This window comes from Echiichthys vipera (assembly GCF_963691815.1).
Source record: "Echiichthys vipera genome assembly, chromosome: 6".
NCBI classification, from domain to species: domain Eukaryota; kingdom Metazoa; phylum Chordata; class Actinopteri; order Perciformes; family Trachinidae; genus Echiichthys; species Echiichthys vipera.
Window position 1 is genome coordinate 9,581,249 of NC_139831.1, and position 23,179 is coordinate 9,604,427.

The following is a 23,179-nucleotide window of genomic DNA, read 5'->3' on the forward strand; positions in this document are numbered from 1 at the left end:
TGTTTATTTGTCTGGGTGAACCTGAAGGGGGGAAAAGAGTATTTTGGGGATACCTATGTGTAGGTGACAGCTGAGCTGAGTCACACACGCTGACCTCGATGACCATTACCTCAGCTTTAATCAGATTCCTCTGCTGCAGATTGAAGATACGTGGACTGATGCAACCGGCTCACATGTCATAATTTATCAGCGAGGCCCTGCCACTCTTAATGTAAAGACATTCCTGCACCATGTGAAGTTAATGGGATGTTATATCCACAGCACATGTTGTGTGAAATGGTTTCTTTCAGCACGAGCAAACCGTCATGAAACATTCAATCTCAGTTACCCAGAGGGACCAAACTCTGCTTTATTCCCTGCAGTGACTCCTTTGTTTGTTGGTGTTAGGCAGGTTTGGCTGTTTTCTCAACCCCCCCATCCATCCACAGACACCATCAAGGCAAAAAAAAAAAGGGGGATGAAAAGGCCAAGCCACTGGATGACCACTGATCCATGACTCAGCTTTGAAAATCTCCGCCTTCAAATCAAATTGTCCAGCTTCAAGGCGCAGAGGTGCCACAGCCCTGCCCCGGGCCGCTCAGTGTCACCGGCCAGCTTTTAGGGGTTAACACGCATTTTTCTCAGTTGTCAAGGACGTGTGATGGGGGCAAAGGGATACAGAGGAGCACAGAGGTCTCCACACTCACAAATATCACGCCTTTGAAATACTTAATTGTGTTAGAAAAGAAGCTGCTGGAATTAACACGTTTACAAATAAAAACACAAGGTATTTATGTGTTTTTGCTCGAAACGTACCGGTTTTATACTATTTTATCCAAAGAGCATTTTCTATTAGTAAGTCTTTTATAATGTTTTGTGGGTGTTCACTCGATTACTGAACTATTTATTTATGTATTTATTAGTTATAGTGGCGTTTCCAGTTCAGATCAATGTTTTTGTTTGTATTTTTTGAGGGATTTAAGTTTAAATTACTTTGTCCTGACTGAAATATCTTTCTCTCTCTGGATTGTTTGTCTGGAAACATGGTTCAGATACTCATGCTTCACGCACAATTAATTGTAATAAGATGTAACATTTAAAATTGTTCAATGGCAAAAGTAATGATCTTCCCGTCAGTCTCAGCTGATCGGCTAATGTGATCCCATCACAAGATGGTTTAATGCTTGTTTAAAGTTATTCCTGTATATTTATGCTGTGGAGGTCACACACAACGGGACCACGCAGACTCAACCCGGTGCAAATGCCTACGAAGGCTGAAGAAGTGAAGGTGCGGTCTACCTGCTCCTCATCGACGGCATCAGACACCAAACTGATTTCTGTGACTCACCATGAAGGGACCAGCGGGGCTGCGGACGTCTTAAAGGGTAATTCCTGTGTAAAATTATCCCATGGTCGTATAAATACATCAAATAAGCAATCGAGTGTGAGTGTGAACGATTCACAGAGAAATCAGGTAGAGTCGTTAACAGCTCGGGGCAGTACAGTGAAGGCATTAAAACAGCTTTTTTAACCGCTTATACTGCTCAAAATAACACCAAACCTCTGCAGTAGCGTGAGAAGAGTCATTACACATTAATCGAAGCATAAATGGGCTCCTTCCTTTTGGATTGACTTTGGTAATCGACTTGAATGGACTTTACTATGAGAGGAGCTGGGCCAGTAGGTAAGTTTTTCAAAACACTCTTTTAATAAACTCTGTGTTCACTAACTACATTGTTGGTGCTATCTCATTAGCCCTCCACTGCCAATGTGGACTCTCTAAATTGTCTCGATGGCTTATTATACGGAATAAGGACGTAATTACACTTTAAAAGCGGGTGAACCAGAGTCATATCACTGGTTGACTAGACGAGTGGGCCTGTGGAAGTGATTGGGAACAAAAACATTTAAAAAATACGATCATTTTTCTTACTATTCATAGAATAATTTGCTGCGATATTACTTATGTGAAGTGATAATAAATGTCTTTACGTGCATGACATGTTGTTTTGAGATATTCATTGTTGATCATATTTTGTTCTCTCACAAATATACAACTGAATGGGCCTAAAACCTATTTTTATTTTCCTGCACCATTTCCCAGATAGTATAAGAGGTTTATTTTATTGGTCACTAGCACTGGTTCGTCTTCTGTGCAGGGGTTAACTTTTGCTAGTTGGACTAATCATTTAGTCTCTTGCACAGCTGTCAGAATACAGGCGTGCAATGCTCCCTTTTCCTGTATGGAAGCACTTCGACAAGAAAGGGATAGATGATGAATTTCCTGAAAGTCTAAATTTTACTATTCTGGTCCGGTCTGTTTCCTTGATTTCCATACAGTCAACCATCTTTCCCCAAGAGGCAGAGCAGAGAAGATAAAAGTGAGAAAACACAACTCTTAGAGGAAGACAGTTTTCTCAGATATTTTCATATTTACCACGAGCCGGAGACAGAGCAGTCCCATGAGATCAGGAACACTGGATGGCTCATTGGCTTTTTATTTGAGGGATATAGAAAGAAGCACTGAGGGAAAACAACATCTTCAACCTCATCTCCTCTGAGGTCTTGATTCGAGCTCTGCGGCCCTGAGAAACAGACATGGCCGCTTCCTCCTGAGCCGGCCATGTTTCATGTCGGGACAATTAAACAAGTCACCGTATCCACCCACTCCCAGCCTTTTCTCCAGACACTGAACTCAATTATTACAGAGAGTAACTCCTCATCACCACAAGTTCACAGAGTGTGGCTAGTCTGATCTGATCCGTTATTAGCAGCATTTTTCATCTTTATGGCAGAGCTAACAAGCCTTAGAGACGGTTAATATCTGGGAATGTTCAAAACTCACGCTGAACACGAAGATGAATGAAAAAAGGATCCCAGGACATAAATCACTGTGTGCTCTCTGCGTACTTTTACATTCTTAAGGCCGAGCAGTTCGCATTAAAACAGAGATTTTCACCAAAGAAATCACACAGCATGAGGTGATCTCTCAAGCAACTCGTTTTGTTTAATTTAAATCTGAAGCACATTTTGATGCAGATGCGGGAACCAAAAATGATTTATCGCAGACAGCTTGGAAGTCATGTAGAAACGAAGGAAAAGATTACAGAAGAATTTATTACCGAATGCTTATTTCTGAAAACGACAGCAAATTGGGACATGGCTTTTCAAAGGAGAGATGATGAATCACTCCGGCTTTCCTTGTAGAAACATCCAGGTGCTCATTTTGTACGAGAGGCAGAAAAAACAACAACTTCATGAACCATTTGAAAAGCAAACAGCACACTGCTCACTTGACTGTCAAGTTATAAAAACAAAACACGAATGCATGACTGTAAAAGCAAAAAGGGGAAGGTGGGATGCTTATAGTTACAAAACGGGCGAGCTGTCAATATGTTGGTTAACAAAGAAGGGGTCAAGGGTTAAGAGCTGGTAATCAGACAAAGTTTGAGTGATGGATGAGGTGGTATCATGGGGGGGTGGGGGGTGACCTCACATAGCCGCAAAGTTTAACTTGTGTGTATCTGTGCGGGACTCAACAGAGAGGGGACAGAACATTTATGAATGACATCAGTGAGCCGGTGGAGATAAAACCCACTTAAGGAAATATCCCTGCCAGACACTGAATGGATACACACTCATCGCACAGCCCACCATCCTCCCACCTCTTTTAGACAGCTCCATCTTTCTTCGAGTCTCGGGGTCATCTGCCAGCGACCGGTTATCAATGGCCCGGCTTAGGCCTCCAGACGGCATGAATCTGTTATGATAAGTTCTGTTTAATTGCTGCATTTGTACCTCAAGCTTCATCCTAGTCGCTGCGTTTTACATGTTTCTCTTTGGTCTGTTTTCTAATCCATGTGTGGGGGCGGGGGTTCGAGTCTGACTCTGCATCCTCAAGTCACAGGTCGCACAGCCTCTCCTCCTCTTCCTCCACCAGACTCCTGAACCAGAGAAACACACAAAGTACAGGTGACCACAGTGAAACACTCGCAGGCAAAACGTTGCAATTTATTGAGCCTGGATCGGTCTTTCCCAAAGTGAGGGACGGGAGAAAAAAGTTTTATTTGGTTGCCAAAAGTAAGATGCATAACAACGATATGTGTTTTACTGCAGGAATGAGCTGTAAACTCATTAACATATCACCTCCTTTATAAAACTGATAAGACCTACTTGTTAGCAAACATGCTTATATCAAGGTTCGTACAACTTTTCCAAGGGCAAATACAACCACTTGTTTTTCACTCCATTTTCAAGATTTTCCAGCAACTTACAGCTGTTGTAAGTAACATATTTCTAGGAATACATACATATTGAAATTGATTATTTCACCTTTTTTAATCACGTTAAAAGAGACGGTATTACGCTATAAACAACTAAAATTGTGTCCCGTAACACCAGCAGGATAAGAAATTAGATTAAACTTGTGAAAGAAATGCGGATACAATTTCAAACATTTTCAAGCACTTTATCCAAAATTCAAGCACTTTTCAAACCTTGAAAACACAACATTAAAATTCAAGCATTTTGATTTCAAGCACCCGTACGAACCCTGATATTTACACATCCCGCAGACAAAGAGCAATACTATCATTGGATGTCAAGTCCATTATTTACTATCTTTTTTAACTCTGTTCTTGGCCTCTACCAGCTCCTGAGGGAAATATTTGGCTCTTCGGCTGCTAAATGCTCCACTATGTTCCCAAGCTAGTTGCTAACTGTGTCTGTCTGCTGTTTGATGCGGAGCAGGAAGCACACGGTGGGTTTTTAAAAGCTATTTCACTGAAAACAGCTGCCTGCTACATCTGGAATCAAGAGAGACGAGAGCGATCCCAAACAATAACGGGCCAGAAGAACAAAACAATGAAGTGAAAGACGATATTAAGCTCAAGAGTGCTGAGGGGAGTCATTTGATTCATTGTTAATATAAAAATATTGATTATAGCAGCTCTAAGATAGGACCTGCAGTAGTCACCCACTGCACTTAACTAAAAAGCATCTTGTCCCTCGTCGAGCTACTTGTTGCTGAGTCATGCAGCAGCACATGAACAGCAGAATGAATTACAGTGTAATATGGTTCACATTAGCAGTGAGCATCTGCCTAAACTGCTCTGAGATGCTTTCACAGGCGATAAGCCACACGGTAATGGCAGCCTGGGGTCATTAGGGTCTGTTGTGCAGACAGTTTGCCACGGCGCAGAGCGAATAAACAACCACCATTTTCATTCCTTATTCATGGTTTTAATCACGGATGAAAAAACATCAAGTAAATAAAAAAAGGAAAGAAAAAAAGTTGGCTTGAACTGTGTGCCTTTCCTGCGCTTTAAATGTCTTTGGGACAGTCTGTTGGGTAACGTGAGGGAATTAAAAATGCGGCGAATTTGGAAATGTGTGTAAAGGGGAGGGTTGACATTAACAGGCTGGCGTGGAGAAGAGCTGGCAGCGGCCCAGCACACGGCGCTGACAGTGTGAGGTCCTCTTTGCCCATTCTAATGAGACGTTGTGAGGGTCTGAGCTCAAGTCTGCAACAGGGCCCCCTGGGGGTTAGATGCAGTCGGATCGGCGATGGAGGGACCGGGAGGAAGTCCGTGGCAGCAGGATGAGTTGGTTGAAGTGCGTCAGTCCACATACCAGGATGGCAGATGGTTAAACAACCTCAGTGGAGGGACGGAGTGACATGAAACGTCTTCAAGGTCACGTGCAGGAAATGGCATCATATGCAAGAGCTGTTTCCTCTTACCCCGGTTGGCCAATGATGTCAGCCCTTTGTTTGCAAAAATATCTTAGAATGGACAATGCGGATGTCCGGGTGACATTATATGAGACGGTATATGACTTAAACATAGGATTTTGTGGGAATACTCCTTGTGTCCTTCACTGAGGGGCCTGCTCAGAAACTTTTTGTTGATGTTGAAGAAACACGGTGAAGACGGAAACATTTGATTTCTCGTGTGATATGTGATTTTGCGGTACGTAAAGAATGTCACACAGAGCATCGAGTTAATTTAAATCTAATGAAATCAATCCAGGCTTATTATGTGCTTTGCCCCGAACAGTTCATTCTCCTTGACAGATTTAAATAATGTGTGGCACCGTAGGGGACGTCTATTTTCATTTGACCCCCAACCGCAGAGATGGGAATCTACAATACATGTCAGGGAGGGAGCCGACGCTTTAGATTTTAATTGCAATCAGAAACGGCGGCTGACTTTATGACATCTTCAACAGGCGAAGACAAATTATTCAGTGAAACCACCTGGTGCCGTGTTTTTGTTGGAATGAACTCCTCCATGTTCTCCAGCAGACATGGCTGTCACTCTCTGCCCCACAGCGCGGGTTCACAGTCAACTGTCCCAAAGTCTTCTTTTCTTCTCTGGTATAATTGTAACATGATGACATAAAGTGTGCTTAAAAATGTGATGGGTCTCATTTAAAAATAACAACCTGCAGCTCTATTTAAGAGGGGAATGAGAGTTGGGAAGGGACGGATGACCACTGTAAGAGCACAGCAGCTAAGAGAGCTGAGAAAGTCCATAATGGTCCGTTGTAACGTATTAAGTCTTATGCTAAGATGTAATTATTGCAATGAAAGATCAAAAATATCTTCCCAGACACTTTTGTATACAAACCTTGAATCTATCAACTCCAGAGAAACAGCAGTTTATGAACAATGAAAAAAAAACATTCGAGTCACTGAGCACTGCGGCGGGGCTAACGATTAGCCAATCAGCGCCATGGACGGGACTAAAGCAAAATATGTTGTGAACCAATTCAGTCTATTTAAAAGGCCTTTTATTGTTTGTTTTTTTTATAGCTACATTCCTCATATACATTTTTCAATCATAATGTTTAATGTTCAAGTTTTTGTTTCGTGTGTATTAAAGTTGTACTCCAGAAGAACTGAGTTACGTTGTTTCTAGCGGCCTCTTTGACAGTGAGGTGTAACTGCAGGTGAGTCATTTTGTCACATTCATGGTCCCTATGTCTGTTGACTTTTTATTCATTTATGTTTAGCTCTTTTGCAAACACATTCACCTCTGTACTCACCACCTTCCAGTCCGACCCCCATATGTTCCCCTCTTAAATCCATATACACACATGTTCCTATTACACTTCTACCCTTAGTACAAACCTGACTCAAGTTGGAAACACCTGATTTACGATTACAAGTGAACACTGCAGACCAACCGCTGTCAGCAGCGTCACTAACATGGCGGCGTATTAACATCTATGGCGGTAATGTCGCCATAGACAAAGGCAATAAATGGTTTCATTAATGGGTCATGTGATCAATCACCATTGTTTTAACTCACTCTTTGATAGATATTAACTTAAAAAGGCAAATAAATAGATTTCATCATCATTTTCATCATCATCTCTAATGATGACTAGTAACTGCATTACTAAAAGTTAACTGGGACTCTACAAACAATAATCAAATAAAACAATCCCTGGTAAATATTTATAAGCCATTTTCACTGTAACCGATTATAATCAACATTTACTATTCCGAGCTTTTACACCAACAGATAAAAACAGCATTTATTCAACCAGACTGTCTGACCTGTAGGCAGCAATTTCCATGTCTCTGGCCATCTTCTCACTGAGCAGCTCTTTGTAGTCTTCACACTGCTCCTTCATCTGCACTTGGAAGTCGGCCTCCTGGTGTCGCATTTCATCTATAGTACACTGAATAACACACGGACACACACACGGACACACACACACGGACACACACACGGACGCACACACGGACGCACACACGGACGCACACACGGACACACACACACACACGTGGGATTAGAGGGTAAGATTAAATGACAGAATTAGTCCTAACCACTGGTCCTCTACAGCCTTTGATTGCGTTAATCAGTCCACTCTCAGACCTCCAACTCAGCAATCTGGTCCATGTATGCAGCCGCCTTCATCTCGACCTCGTCCTCCAGCTCCTCGTTACACTTCTCCAGCTCGGCGAGCTCCTTTTGTAGCTCTGAAATCTACAGAAATACAGACAACGACATACAGCAAATGTTATTCATTTAAAATATACTCACAAATAAAAGATGTCTACTTAATTATCTTGTCAATAAAACTACAATGATGCTTTGTCTCGATGTTCCCTTCATGGTCGTGTCGTGTTTGTGAACCGCAGATCCCATATTTACTCCTCTTAGCTCTGTTTTGGTCTCGCCAACTACTGAGAAATATATCTGGGTTTTTAGCTGCTGGGTGATTTCTTCTTCAGTAATCACTAACTTTGTCCGTCTGCCGTTTGTTGTTTGTTTATAGAGGCTTTATAAATGTCGGCCGTTCACTGTTTTAGTCCAGTTTGTTTCCAGTTGATACCTCCGACTGACTTTGGTTTTCCAGTGTCACCACTCAAGGTTGGCTTTTGTGGTTTTAAGGTGAAATATCTCAGTAACTGAAGTGAAGTGCCGTGAAATTTGGTCCATTCATGTCCTCCTGAGGTTAAATTTAAATCACTTTGGTGATCCACACGTTTTCATCTTAAGCAATCTTCAGGTCAAAATTTGAATTGGTCCAATATTTTAGTTTATGACAAAATACCTGCAAAACTGATGTCATTCCCATCGGCTTTGTGTGCTTTGTGCTATGTTAGCATGCTAACACGCTAAACCAAGATAGTAAACATGCCCACTTAATATTAGCATGTTAGAACTGTCATGGTAGCATGTTGACGTCAGCATTTAAGTCAAAGCTCATGTAGACTAATATATAAAAAGAACGTACTGATTCGGCCAAAATGTAGCATTTTGTACGCTAAAAAACTAAATCAGATATCGTACTGATTCTGAATAAATCCCCTGTATATATCAGATCAGTCTAACTCAAATACTGTGTCCCACAATGCTTTCCAAACAATGCAGCTTTTCAAAACCAGAAACTGGCTAAGCCTGCCCTAGCATACTGCAAAATAGTTCAACTTAAAAGTTTCATACTACATACTATCGATGAACGCATTAGTAGACAATTTCATGTGCGATACGATTACGTCCTGCTTGCTAACAGCTCCTGACCATTGCTTGAATCCGGGATAATAAGGGAAGAATTTATGAAAACCAACTGAGGCTAAAACAGAGATGGGATCATTCTCTGTGGGTTGGTCACCACATGCAATCACATTACACAGTAATTTGATACATTTTTGATAAAAAAAATGAATAGAACCCGAGCTTGAACGAACCTTAACTTAACTGCCAATCAACCTGACCTACACAGATAAAACAGGTTCCTTTACTTCTACCACAAACACTTCTGTCAGGCTGCGGTGTCCCACTGTGAGTAATTACAGCAATCACACAAGTTCAACAATTAGCTGTCACAGCCAGATGGGGATCCAGGCGGTCGTGCTCGTCTTTCAGCGGGATCATGTGAGCAGAGGAAGACCCAGGTTACAACTCACAGGCTGATGATGACTCCCAAACCTGGTGGAGTCACTTACTCGCACACTCCTCTGTTCTCGCTGGCATGATGAGTGGGGTCTGGGCCGTGTGCGTATGTGAGAAGTGGCGTACAACCCCATCAGTGCATGCTCTATTATATACATTTCTGCGTCAGGGCTGATTTCACTGCAATCTGTTTGTTTGGCCATGTTGTGTCTCAGTGAGAAATCAGACCTGAGGCATCCATCACAGGCGAGAGAGGAAACAGAGCAGATCAAGCCGTGCTGTTCATCCGTCAGGCTGGATTGAGCAGAGCTGGGGATTGTGTGCTGCATATCAGAGAAAAGTAGATGATGTCGGGAGAGAGTCCTGCGGTGGTTACAGAGGCTCGCTGTTTATTTAAAGAGCTGGAGGTAGAGCTACAGCCACATAATGAGAACCAAACCACCATGTTTACAGATGTGGTTAGGTGTCAGCTGTGGTCTGACCACTGATGGATGTTAAGGAGACTAATGTGAAGAAAGAGGAGGTAGTTTCTGGAGTCACCTGACAATTTTACCAGGGGCATAATTTCCTGTTTCATCTCTTTATTGATGCTTCACTTTGCCGTTTCATTCAAAGCCCCCTAGCTTTCATTTTCCTGCTGGCTGGATGAGAAATATCCGATGAAGGTTTATTTCCTCTCTTCCATTTGCAGAGGAAGTCTCCAGTCAGTGTGTGTGTGTCAAGTTTTAAGACGTTTATGATGCTGCAGACGCTCTGAAAGACTGTACTTAATAACTGAGGACTCAGAGGGCAATAAATCCTGTCTGAGCTGAAGCCCAGCCCTTCACATCTCCTGCTGAAAGTGTCCGCAGAGTAAACACTCTGGTCAGCAGGATCTCCCACACTGTTGCTCTGCTGTCACTCAGCTGCTCTCCACTCCCTTCGCCTGCTGTGGGAAACCATCCATTTTCACCATTATGTCTGATTTAGGAGCTGATGGCCGACGCAAAGCCGGTTGTGGGTTGTAAGACTCCTCTCTGCTTTGTCAGTAAAGAGGTGGGAAACGTGTTATGGGAAGATCTGAATCAGTAGGCGGTAACTGAAGGATTTAAATGATGTGTAAATGTGATACTTAAGCTCATCTCTTACAGCCATGCAGACAGTTTGTGTGTAAGCATCAATTTATGAGATTTATACTTTAAACTACAATGTCCCCATTGCTCTGTATAATCCTTGCAACACACAGTCAACAATTTTCATGAGGACTATGCTTAAAGCGGTAGTACAACATTTTGGTAATATTCACTTATTCGTTTTCTTACCAAAAGCTAAAAGGAGAAGATTGATACCCCTTTCATGTCTGTACAGTAAATGTGTAGCTACAACCTCTTTAGCTTAGCATAAAGACAGCAAATAGGGGAAAACAGGTGACTGAACTTCAGGAAGTGACTGCACCCAGTCAAGAAATACAACAACAAATAACCCCTCTTAAACTACAATGTATTGTTTTTACATTTAGTTTTGTACGGATTAAACAAACGCCATTTAACGTGTTATTTAGTGAACTTTAGAGGAGCTGGTAGGCTGATTTTGTTAGCTTTGATTTGAGCGACGTTTGTTGTTTCCCCCGTTTCTAGTCTTTGTGTTTTAGCCTTTTATTCATATCTGGCGTGCTGACATGAAAGTTGTATCAATCTTCTCATCTAACTATCTGCAAGGAAGCTAATAAGAGTATCATTGCTTAACACAAATGTCTGCACAACATGTGCGAGGTGAGCAGAGCAGAAATATGATGGTTATCTCAATATCTTGGCAAAATAAAACCAATCCAAAATCTGCATTAGTGTAGGGAACTTTTGGTATCATTTTAGTGACGTGACCCTTAAAAAACGATGAAAAAAGTGAGTGAGCAGTGAGTCTACTCACCAGCGTCTTCATCTCACCAATGTCCATCTTTGACACGTCTTTGACTGCTGACACTCCAGCTCCTCCCACTTCCAGTTGTTTTCCATCACCGCGGGGAACCGCAGTGGAGGAGGCTGCACCACACTCGTACTGCAGAGACAGAGGAAGAGGAAGAAGTTCTGACCTTTCAGTTTGAGTCTGCAGATGCACAGGACTATGGAGGATAGTGCTTTATTTTGGGCAGTTAAGTGCACTCTGACCAGCCCCGGTGCCACTCGATGTCTAAAAGGAATACTTCACCCTCAAAATGACCATTTGTGTACGAATTACTCCTCCAGTGCTGCCTTCAATTCATGAAGAAAACTGTGACACATGCCCTTACGGTGAACGGAAAATCAGAAAACAGAGAAAAGTCTTTATGCTTTGAAGAAATAGGGGACCACGTTTAATAACAAAACTGTATCAAAACATCTGTTTGCAGTCTCTCACATAACTGCTGCAGTTAAATCCAAGTATATAAAAAGTCCAAGTGGAGGACAGAAACAGTAGAAAAATACATTTACATTATATTTATAAAAAAATCAAAGTGCAAAAACAACAATATTATTGTATACACGATTTGACTATCACGTAGCTGTTGTTTCAGAACAATGGATAGTGCCTCTGTTGGAGGAGGAGATTGATTAACAGACACATCACATCACTCTATTTTCTCCTCATTGCAAAAATCCACAGACATGGACACAAACAGTGAAGAAACAGTCAACGAGAGAGAGAGGTTTGGACGTACATGTCATTACTACATTGTGAATCGATCATAAATTCAAAAAAATATTTAGTGTACTACTCTGATTAAGATGTATTATTTGATTTTGATAAAGCAGACTCAAGTTAGTTGGTTAAATCAATGATTTTTATTTTAGGGGGAAAAAATGCCTTATTGCGATTTTTAACAGCCCCCTCAGTCACTTCATGCTGCCGCCTGACCTGACTCTGACAGGGGAGCAGAGAGCAATCAGAGCCTCACTCTACCGGCTGATGGTTAAACCTCTCCTCGTGTCCACCACATTCCTGATTAGATGGAACAAATGCAGCAGAAATGAGCAACATGAGGGTGCACAGGTGTGTGGGAGTCAGCCAGCAATCACCATTACTGTTCAAACCCAATAGCAATCATTTTCAGTATCGAGACAATTGCGTCTCGTAATGGAGGCCAGGCACAGACAGGACGGTGTCCAGCTGGAGAGAGAAGAGACGGAGTAGGAGGGAGAGAGAGGGAAGAGATGGGGTTTGGGGGAACAAGAAGCACACCTATGCATCTAGACAGACACACAAATATATAAATACGCTGGATAACCTTCAACCATGCCTCTAAATGAAGGACCCACACACAAGCGTCCACTACAGTGCTGCTGAGGAGCCTGGGAAGGCGGCCAGCAGTCTGATTACAGCCCTGACCTTTGAACCGGGCAGACATCCTCGCCCCAGAGGGGGTCAGACCCACCGGAGCTACAGTCTGACCCCAATAGAGCACGTCTTTGCTTGCAACACACACGCACGCACGCATGCACGCACGCACACACGCACGCACACGCTGTTGGGGTCCGGTCCTGCACCTCTGATTCTCAAGTTCTTCCCCGGTGTTGTGTTAAGAGGGAAAGAAAACAAGAGGGGGTATCGTTGTGTGATTTGTGGAAGCTGAGATTTACATCTGGACCTGACTGAGACGGAGAGAGAGGAGGTGACCAGTGGTCAGCAGGAAGATGAGGACGACAAACAATGGTGGAAGAAATACTCAATTTCTTTTACTTTATTAAAAGTAGCACTACATCAATTTAAAAATTCTCCCAGTAAAAGTAATTCAAAAGCCTACTGAAGTGAAATAACAAAAACAAAATGCCTTTTTGTCAAGAATACAGGAGTGTGAATGCATGTTTTCTTTAAATGGTTATGTTGATGTCCTTGGTCTGTTTGTTGCATAATTGTCAATGTCTATATATTTATATTGTTGATATGCATCTACTGTAATCAGGGGGTCCTTGGAAAAGACAGTTTGCTCTCAATGGCCCTCCCTGTTTAAATTAAGGTTTCAATAAAGTGAAAAGCACTTGTCACTGATAGATTATCATATAGCACATTATTTAATTATTGATACTGACAATCTAAAGGTAAGTGGCATTTTACTGTTGTAGCTTTAGAATAAGGGAATCTTTATACACAGTTGAGTCCAGTGGGGACCACACCTGAACGGAGAAATGGAAATTAAAATATATTAAAAAACACTTTTTCTAGTTTAACACACAGGTGGAAAAGTTGGTATTATCTCTGAAAACATAATATGAGCCGGCGTCCCATACACAGATGCTAAAAGTCCTCACTGCAGCTGCCGGGGTTCGACCTGCGGCCCTTTGCTTCCTCTCTCTCTCCCATTTCCTGTCAACCTCCAGCCATACTATCTAAATAAAGGCATGAAAGGCCAAAAAAATGTTCTTCTAAAAAACAATGTGATAGCTGAAGCGGGAGTTTTGGCTGCACGCAGGTAAACAGTCCGTGTGGAGAGCAAACGGGGCTTTTTGTTATTTATAGGTATGTTTCCATTCTGCTCGAATACCCGGGATGAGGCGGATCTATCTCACCAAAACGGCCCTGATTTGCATGTGAGTCGCTCGAGCTGCCTTCTGACAGGGCGTTTTTCTTCCTTGAGAGAAGCCTGGTTCCTGATTGGATGTAGCTCTTACCGAGATGAGACGTGTGGTAGTACAGATGCCACAACAACACGGCGAAGTAGAGTAGACACTCTTATCCAGTGGGGTATAGAACACAGCGCAGAAAATGATCTGTGCACGCACATATTTGCACAGGCTTGTTAAATGAGTGCTGCAGCAGCCGGGTTGGATTCTGACCTGCGTGCTCCCTCTCATACACACACACACACCGTACTGCAAGCGGGGTCACAGCCTGACTGTCAACAAACACTTTTACAGCGCCTAGAATTTTTTTCTGTTCATTTAGGATTATTTTTTGGCAGTTTTTGAAGCCTTTATTATATAGGACAGACAGGAAATGGGGTGAGAGAGAGAGGGGGAGACATGCAGCAAGGGGCTGCAGGTCAGAGTCGAACTCGCGGCTGCTGCCTTGAGGACCATCAGCCTCTTTGCACGGGGTGACTGCTCTAACCACCACTCTCGGGCCTTTCTTTTTGTAATGGAAACGCGGCGAGTGAGCGGCCATTTGAGAGGGCGTGCCCTGAAACTTTCCGAGCGGCCAAATTCTACCCTAATGGAAATGCACCTATTCATCTGCATTCATATGCAGATATGTGTTTACAGAGATGCCGTCTCTCGACTCATTTTGGGTCCCGACCTTGACGTTGGACTGCAGTAGTGGACGGAGACACACTTTTATTTATATTTAATTTGGCCGATTTTCTGGAAATATCGTTAAAGATTTGTGTTAGATTTAAATGGCGACCTCACCATCGACATTTGAAATGTGGCAAAGGGCCCAACCAACCACTGCTTCTTTGTGAGGAGTCAGTAGGTTAAAACACTTGGAAAACACTGGTTTAATCTTTAACAATGTATTTTACAAGATTATCATGTATCTGAAGAGTTACAAGTATCTGTCGCCGTCAGATCTGAAGAAGCAGAAGTAGTGGAGTGAAACACTGAAGTAAAGTTCAATTACCTTAAAATTGTACTTAAGTATTTGAGTAAACGTTCTTAGTGACCTGTATGACTGTCTGAGGTCATTTATGTGCATGTAGGTGTCGCTCAATGAGAACCACAGCCAGAAATAACCTTGTTGTGATTCCACGGTTGTACACAGACATGCTACTGTAAAGCATCTGGCACAGAAAGGATTCCACCTCATGACATGTTTATGTGTTTCATGCTACAGTGTGTTGTACCTGGAGGCTCTCAGCCAGCTGGCAGTAGTATTCCTTTACATCCAGGGCCCGAGTGATGTCAGGGCTGCCAAATTCAATGGCTGCCATGGCTCCTGTAGTCCCTTCAGCTGGCTCCAGAAGAGTCTCCACTGCCTGCTCATACAAAACACATACAAAACGCATTAGTGAAGCATATACCCATTCACTCAGTGGTCAAATATAACCAAGTACATGTATTAAAGTATTGTAATTAAGTTCAATTTTCAGGTATTTGTTCTGCTCTTGAGTATTCCCATTTTATGCTGCTTTATACTTCTACCTCGCTACATTTCACAGGAAATTGTTGCAGTTCTTACTCCACTACATTTATTTGACAGCTTTACTTCAGATGTTACATACAAAACATGTGATCACTTCATAAAATGATGCCTTATCAAAACTCTATTTAAAGTAGTTCAATTAAAATGCTGCTTAAAATAAATCAATAATACAACTTAACACTGAAAAGTCATTATTCATGATGAATACTTCATGGATGGACACTTTTTAGTATATTTGGCTGATAATATTGTACTATCTTTACAAGTAGAAGACTTTTACAGTGTGGTATTGTTACTTTCACTCAAGTAAAGCATCTGAATATGTAACTTAAGATAAAGTATGTAAGCATTATATGGAAAGTTGAGTTAAAGTGTCGAAATTAAAAGCACTTGTTATTCAGACGAATGGTTCCTAATATGTAGTGTATTATTAGATTATTGTTACTAATGCATTACTTTGCACGTAACATTTTACTCCGAGTTGGAATATGATCTATTATATATACACTGTTGGATGGTTTTATTTGCTTATGTGCATATTATGTTATCTGTGTAAAATCTTAATTTGTGACATCGATAGTTACTAAAGTTGTCAGATACATGTGGTGAAGTAAAACATAATTGTATTTTAGTGCACTAGAAGTATACTGTGGCATTAAATGGAAATACTGACAAAGTACCTGAAATATGTGCTAAAATACAGTGAATCTACTTAGTTACATTACACAAATACAAACACACACACACACAGTTAATTTTGATCCGTTTACACACACATCAAAGACCCCAACACACTTGTCTTTGCTTCCAATGTTCAGCCCCTTCAGTAAAAAAGCTCCACATCCATTACAGAGAAAATGAACTGTTACCGTGCTGCGGTGGCAGTCGAACATTTTTCTCCTTTCCCCTCCACCTAAATAACGACATGGCTGCCGATTTGTCAGGGGAATATGGGGTATCTGGAAGTGCTGATAATAACAACAGTTAATAAAACAAAGGGAACTTCTGTTTTCATTTGGTATTCAGCTGCATTTCCCGGACTGCGAGTTATCGAGCGTGTCCCAGAGGGAGTGTGTTAAACGCCGGGCGGCCCGGCTTTGCAGAGAAAAACAGTGTGATGGAGTTGGTCCTGCTTCAGCTGCCTCTCTCTCTGCTTACAGCCTCGAGCTCTGATACTGGGGCGCGTCTGTCATCTCCTGGCGAGGTGGAGAATATTGGAGAAGGTGGAGAGATCAGGGTTTTTTATGGATGTGATATAAGTAATGGTGTGCATTGGAAATGGTTGCAACCGTATATGTTAAAGATGGGATTTTTTAAGAGAGATTCAGCCATAAGCCTATATGTTTGAGCCCGGCTTCAGACAGGAGGCGGCGGGGAAGTGGACCCTTTGGCCGACTTGCGGAGCCGTGCTGATGGATGGCCGACTTACGGAGCCTGTGCTGCCAAATATAGTTTTGGCGTCCTGAAGCCGGCATCAGTCAGAGTCAGACTAGGGTGAGGAGTCTCTTTTTACTAATATGGTCGACTAGCAGACGTATCAGAATGGTAATTGTAGTTAGCATGTTTTATTAGTTTCTGTTGTTTGGTAGCCTGTAACTTTCAGTGGCTGACAGCTGTGATCGCAGTGTGTTTTCTCTCTGTACTGAAAGTCCACTCTGCGCTGGAGGCTTCAGCTTTCTTTTCCAATGTGTCGAAGTTGCGCCCCCGTCGAATAGGGTTTCACATATTAGACAGTGATTGGTTTACGGATTAGTGACGCACCAACTAAAGTTCGACTGGGATACGTTTGAAATGCACAGACATCTGCTAAAACAACTCTCTAGTGACAAACTTTGCACAGTTACAAGTCACTATAGTCAATGTCAGACATCTTAGAGGACGGAAACAGGAGAAAAAAACATTTTTGAGTGGAGGGAGGCTTTGACACAGATAGCAAAGAGTTGTGAAGTTGACAACCAAGTTGTGTTCATTCACCCCAAACAGCCAGTAGTTAGAAGCTTGAACATTTTTAACTTGTGTGAAATCATCTTTATGTCTTTCCATTGACTTGAATTTGTACGCATTTGCTCCATGTCTAAAATGTGTTTGACGCTGTGACGCTTTTTTTTAACCAGGTTGGGCTTGAATCGTCTCTGGTTCACAGAAATGCTGAATATTGACGTTTGCTGCCCTTCATTCAACTGTCAGTTGCCTTGAACAGACAGATAAATGTTGTACCATCTCTGTTAAATATGGCCTATTACAGGTTTTTTTTGGCTGCGCTGAACATTCATGAAATGTCGGAGAGATAGGAATCGAAAACCGGTTCTCACCTGAAACCTGTTCTCGATTCCCATTCCTATCTCCAGCATCTTATATGAACTGGTAACAAATTGGAATCGTAACAAGAATCATATGCCTCCGAGCTAATCTTTTCCTTTTACCGACGGTGGCATGGGTTTCTAACAGTTGCACATCGCAAAACAACGACATCAGACTCATGTGTACTCTGCTGGATACTTGCAACATGAACTATCGGAAAAGGATTAACGGGCCATAGCTTGCCCTTAAATAACATCAGCACCACGCATGCAAGGTTGGCAGGTTTCTTTTCTTTGAAAAACCTGAGAACTGAAATACAAAAGACAGCTGTAGAAATATTCTCTCATTTCATCCTCACTGTGTTCAGACTCTTCTTTGTCTCTGAGCTCAGCTAACTGGCTGCTGGCTGTAGCATCATTTCACATACAGCATATTTCCCATTGTCAAACTATTCCTTTAAGACAGTAAAACAAGGCCTCAAATGAGCACAACAAATTAAACAAAGGCCTTATTTTGACTTGTTGCATGATGCGCTAGATTACATATTTTGTGTTTCTGTTGTCAGGGCTGTTTTTGGCTCTTTAGCAAGGTGAGTGGGGTCATCGCAGCTGTGTTTGTCACCGGAGGTCTGGGCAATTCTCCAACATTCCCGTCTGACCTAAGTGCTACATTTTGAGTCATTTTCATGGCTATAAACAATCGCACTGCAGCTATATATCGCCTCTCCCTCTCACCGTCGTGTGCTGGGCCTCCATGTTGGCCAGCTGCTCCTCGTAGATAGCCCCTTGCTCCCTCAGCGCCAAACACTCTGCTGTCACAGCATCGACTTCCTGCAAAGAAAATCAAATTAACAGAGAACAAAGCTGCAAGTAAAGAAGTTCAACTGAATTTCTGCAGGTGTATGAGAGGAGCACTGCAGTTTGGGCAGTAAATCACACCACAGGTTGAAGAAAAGTAGAAACAGGCTTTGTTTCCACCCTGAAAAACCATTTCGAGAACCGTCAGCACATCCACCTGTTTCACTGAACAGCAAGTCGACACCGCAATGCAGAGAGAGGGGGAGGAGGAGGAGGAAGATCAGAAGGAGGCTAACTAGACACAAAAGCCCTGTCCACCAATCCATCCGCCAGCAGGGGTTCTCAGCTCATCTGCTCTTTTTAAAAGAACCAGATTAATTTGTGCTGGATGCAATTACCGTGGGTGCCTGCATTTACATTTGGACACACGCAGAGAGAGTTTGGTGGTGAAGTTGTGGAGCCTTGCTGGGAGCGTGGCAGGGTCCTTGATGGACTGCAGTAAGTTAAAGTAGTCTGATCCTGCTGCTGCCTGTGTTCAAGTATCTGTCAGCAGCTGGGGCGAAACTGGTTGTAAATCACATTCTGTGCAACTTTAAAGTAACATGAGTTGTCTTTTTGGCCATTTAGGGGCAGCACAACATACTTTAAACACAATGGTGACACATTAGCACCTTCAGTTCATTTGGCAAAAGCGTTGCTACAGTTGCCTATGTTTTAGCATCCAGGAGAGCTTTAGCAGCCATTTGCATTATCAACTCTCCCATTTGCTCAGTTTTTGTTTCCAACAACTCATGAAGAAAATAACTGGCTCTTTTAGGTGCTAAATGCTCCACTCCACCAGCTAATGACAGTCAGCTGTTTGGCGTTGGGTAGTGTACAGTGGGTTTATCAGAGATTTTTCTCTAAAAGCAAGCTGATGAGAGCAGTGAAAGTGAACCAGAACAATAAAGCTGTGGGCCACGAAAGGAAAAAAACAATGACAATAGTGCCGAAGTTTAATCTTACTAACAATCAGTTAGTTATCAATCTGCTGCGGAAATGTGAGGGTGTGCCAAACAACCCTCCAACGGTCATTAGATTCTGGTCCAAATGTTGCTGAATCCTGATTGGGGCTGAGAAGTACGCATCATCACCTTTATCCAACAGCGCCCCATCCCATTGAACGCAATGGAAAAGAGCACAGGAAGATGCTGATTGATAAAACAAGTGTTCAGGGCCAAAAATCCATTGTTTTAGCAGTTTCTGCCCTGATGAGGACCCTGTGAGGTCAAAACCAGTAGGCGTTTTAACCGAAATGCCTGACTGAATAAAGGCTTTTAATATAGCTTCCGTCCTTGTTCTGCCTAAGAGCGCGTGAAGAACATTTTCTTTTCTGTGATCATTTTTTATTCCCACCACAACGTTTGAAGCAGACTGAGCACTCGTCATTCATCCACTTCTTTGCAATTGTACTTTAATTCTGGTAAATGCTGTTAAACTCACTACATGTGCACAACTGTGTTTTACAGAAGCCAAAACAACTGAAACAAAATGTCAAAATGACTGAAGCGATGACCATGAGAACGGAGCAGAACCGGCAGCAGAGAAGCAACACAATATCTAGAAGTATACTTTAAAACAAAGCAAACATGCCTTGTTTCATCAGTCAGTCTAACATTATGTGGAGAGGAGTGCAGCTTGCTGTGGGTTGAGCTATGTAGTGTTCGCTCCTCTCCTCCACATCTCTGCTCTTCCTCTCCCGTCGATTTCCCACCAAGTCTTGTCACCCTGCAGCTGCTTCCAATTCAGAACCAGAGAACTGAGCCAGCAGGAACATTATGGCACCGTATTACAGCCTGCATTACATCTGTAAGGGAGAAATTAAAGCCTCCCTCTCGCATCTGGCCTGGCAGGAGATGGGCTCTGGCATGTGTGTGTGTGTGTGTGTGTGTGTGTGTGTGTGTGTGTGTGTGTGTGTGTGTGTGTTTGTGTGTAGGGGTGGCTCAGGTTGCAGTGGGCCACCAGCCCAGACTGTGTGACTGCTGGTGATCAACACCCATTGGGTAGTGCTACAGAGGAGCAGCTGTGCAAGTTTCAGCTGATTCACCAGGAGGTCGAGGGGAGGAGGAGGAGCAGGCAGAGGGTTTGACAACACTGCCATCTAGTGCTGCAGGTACGTTATCACAACAAAAGGTCTGACGACATACAGCACAGTACCAGAATAAAAGTTTTATGAGTCCACACATTATTCAATTTACGTTTTATTAACTGTTTTATTTTAGACTGAAAGACATGGGAGTTTACCACCCATGGAGGGTCTAACGAAATGCTACTGGGACATGTAGGATCCAGTGTTTTTGGAGCTTGTCCCACAGTCAGGACTAAAATAAATATCTGCCACTGCTTCAAATTTGGCAAGAGTTTCTTTTATATCTCATCTCTCGCAAATTTCCCAAATTCATGGAATGACACATTTCTGAAGTGCCTTTTTAAAAGTATTTATACCCATTCTGAACTTGAACATACACTCACCGGCCACTTTGTTGGGCACGCCTGGTGCTTAATAAAGTGTCAGTGTGGTCTTCTGCTGCTGTTACCCCCCTCTGCTTTCCTCTGTTGGAACCAGTGGATATTTGAGTTACTGTTGCCTTTCTATCAGCTCCAACCAGTCTGGCCATTCTTCTCTGACCTCTCGCTAAAACAAGGCATTTACACCTACAGAACTGCTACTCACTGGAAATTTTCTCTTTTTGGGACCATTCTCTGTAAACCCTAGAGATGGTTGTGCGTGAAAATCCCAGTAGATCAGCAGTTTCTGAAATATTCAGACCAGTCCTTCTGGCACCAACAGCCATGGCACGTTCAAAGTCACTTAAATCACCTTTCTTCCCCGTTCTGATGCTCGGTTTGAACTGCAGCAGATCTTCTTCACCATGTCTACAAGCCTAAATGCATTGAGTTGCTGCCATGTGATTGGCTGATTAGAACTGTGCGTTAACAAGCAGTTGGACAGGCGCACCTAATAAAGTGGCCGGTGAGTGTATAAAGGATTAAGGACAACCATCTCTAATCTCACCAGTCTGCTTGTTTGAACGGGTCAACTGCAGCACTTCTGATCATAACTATGATTTACAGCTTCAGGATTAATGCTTATTGTAAAGTGAAAAACCCATGACCCTTTGTTAACCTAACAATAAACCATTACATTTACAGTTATAAATGTTGGTAAGTAGTTGATATTGTTTGTTGGTTATGACTCTCAGCTCGCAGCTCGTTTAATTTATAGAGTTGATATCTTAAAATAACTCAAATAAGCTAAATTGGTCTGGGAACTTCAGGGTCCATCACTGCTCCAAAGTTCTGCTTTTGCATTTATAACTGTTACCTCAGCCACATCTTGTCGTCCCTGCTGGAGGAGGATCCTCTGCTGTGCAGCCTTCTCGTATGCTCTCATCAGATGTTCCAGCTCTTTCTGCAGCTCCTCGGTGTCACACAGAATCTCATCCTGCAGGACACGCAGCAACCACAGTGATGGATCATGGCAAGGTTATAGATCATTCCTGCCTGTCACTGTACAAACTGAAGTAAAATTGATGGGGTGGGATGGTAAGTGCAATGGACCGTCTATGAGAAAACCTAATTTAGGAATGTCACACGCAGAGAAGCATGCAGCAGACACACCCCGCAGCAGCAGCACCTACCCTCTCCCTGCGCAGTCTTTCCACCACTGCATCCAGACTGTAGTCAGGCTCGGCCACAGTGGAGGTGACGCTGGAGGAGGCTTGTCGACTGTTCAGCTTCTCCTCTAGTTCAACAATCTGACATTCAAGAGACTCATTCTCCTCCTCAAAACAATGGGCCTAAAGGGCACAGAGACAGAACAGACAGGTGCATACAAGACTAACTGCTTTATTTTCCAAGTACAAAGCCATGACACAGCAGAGGGAAAATAAAGTGCTGATGTGTCATTGGGAGTGGTTCGTCCTCACCAGTTCAATTAGCCTGATCAGGCGGTCATTGAGGGCAGCGATGATGGTGCGGTCCTGGACAAACCGGTTCAGACCCTCCTTGTTGAGCACCTTGGCAGCTACAAAATCTAACTTGTCACAGTCACACTTGTCAACAGCTGCACCCCTGAGAGGACGACACAGAGTACCAAAGACTAAACTGGATTTAGAAGGATGCTAGGAGAGATCAACTTCAGGGATACTTATGACTTTCATCACTCAAGCATGGGTCGACACTATTCAGGAAAATCTGAATCCGTTGTGATGACTGAAGAATCACAACACCCAGATTCATGAACATTCGTTTCAAAAACATCTTAAATTCAACATATTTTTAAGTGGAACAACACTCAAGTCTGTCTCTAATATATATAATAAAAACTTAGTAAATGCAGCCCAAATTTATAAGTCAGCCTCTACCCAGAGACCCATACTGACCTGACAGAGGCCCGGTACTGCCCTGCACACTGCATACTCGTCCCTGCATCATCCTCAAACAGCTTGCGGTAAGAAGACACTCTGAGCACGGCCATGACTCTGGGTTCACACTGGGCTACAACACAACAGGCAAACAGTGGCAGCAGGTCCAGTTAGGGGGTTTTATATTCACAGG

General features: G+C 42.8%; 1 protein-coding gene across 1 annotated transcript; it reads right to left on the reverse strand.

Moving 5' to 3' along the window:
* Window positions 1–2,961: 2,961 nt before the first annotated feature.
* vimr2 (vimentin-related 2) lies at window positions 2,962–23,127 on the reverse strand. Its single transcript, XM_083915696.1, has 10 exons — window positions 23,005–23,127; window positions 22,549–22,693; window positions 22,261–22,419; window positions 21,945–22,064; window positions 18,518–18,613; window positions 15,184–15,315; window positions 11,295–11,423; window positions 7,866–7,976; window positions 7,544–7,668; window positions 2,962–3,923 (listed from the first exon to the last, which is right to left on the reverse strand). The coding sequence occupies exons 1-10, from the start codon at window positions 23,097–23,099 to the stop codon at window positions 3,881–3,883; spliced, it is 1,155 nt and encodes a 384-aa protein (XP_083771822.1). The 5' UTR covers window positions 23,100–23,127; the 3' UTR covers window positions 2,962–3,880.
* Between the last annotated feature and the right edge of the window lie 52 nt (window positions 23,128–23,179).

Coding starts and splice junctions, on each gene's coding strand:
- vimr2 (XM_083915696.1), bottom strand. CDS start 23,099: ATGGCCGTGCTCAGAGTGTCTTCTTACCGCAAGCTGTTTGAGGATGAT. Junction 11,424..15,183: donor AGCTGGCTGAGAGCCTCCAG/GTACAACACACT, acceptor CTGTCTCTGCAG/TACGAGTGTGGTGCAGCCTC. Junction 3,924..7,543: donor ATGGAAATTGCTGCCTACAG/GTCAGACAGTCT, acceptor TCTCTGGTTCAG/GAGTCTGGTGGAGGAAGAGG.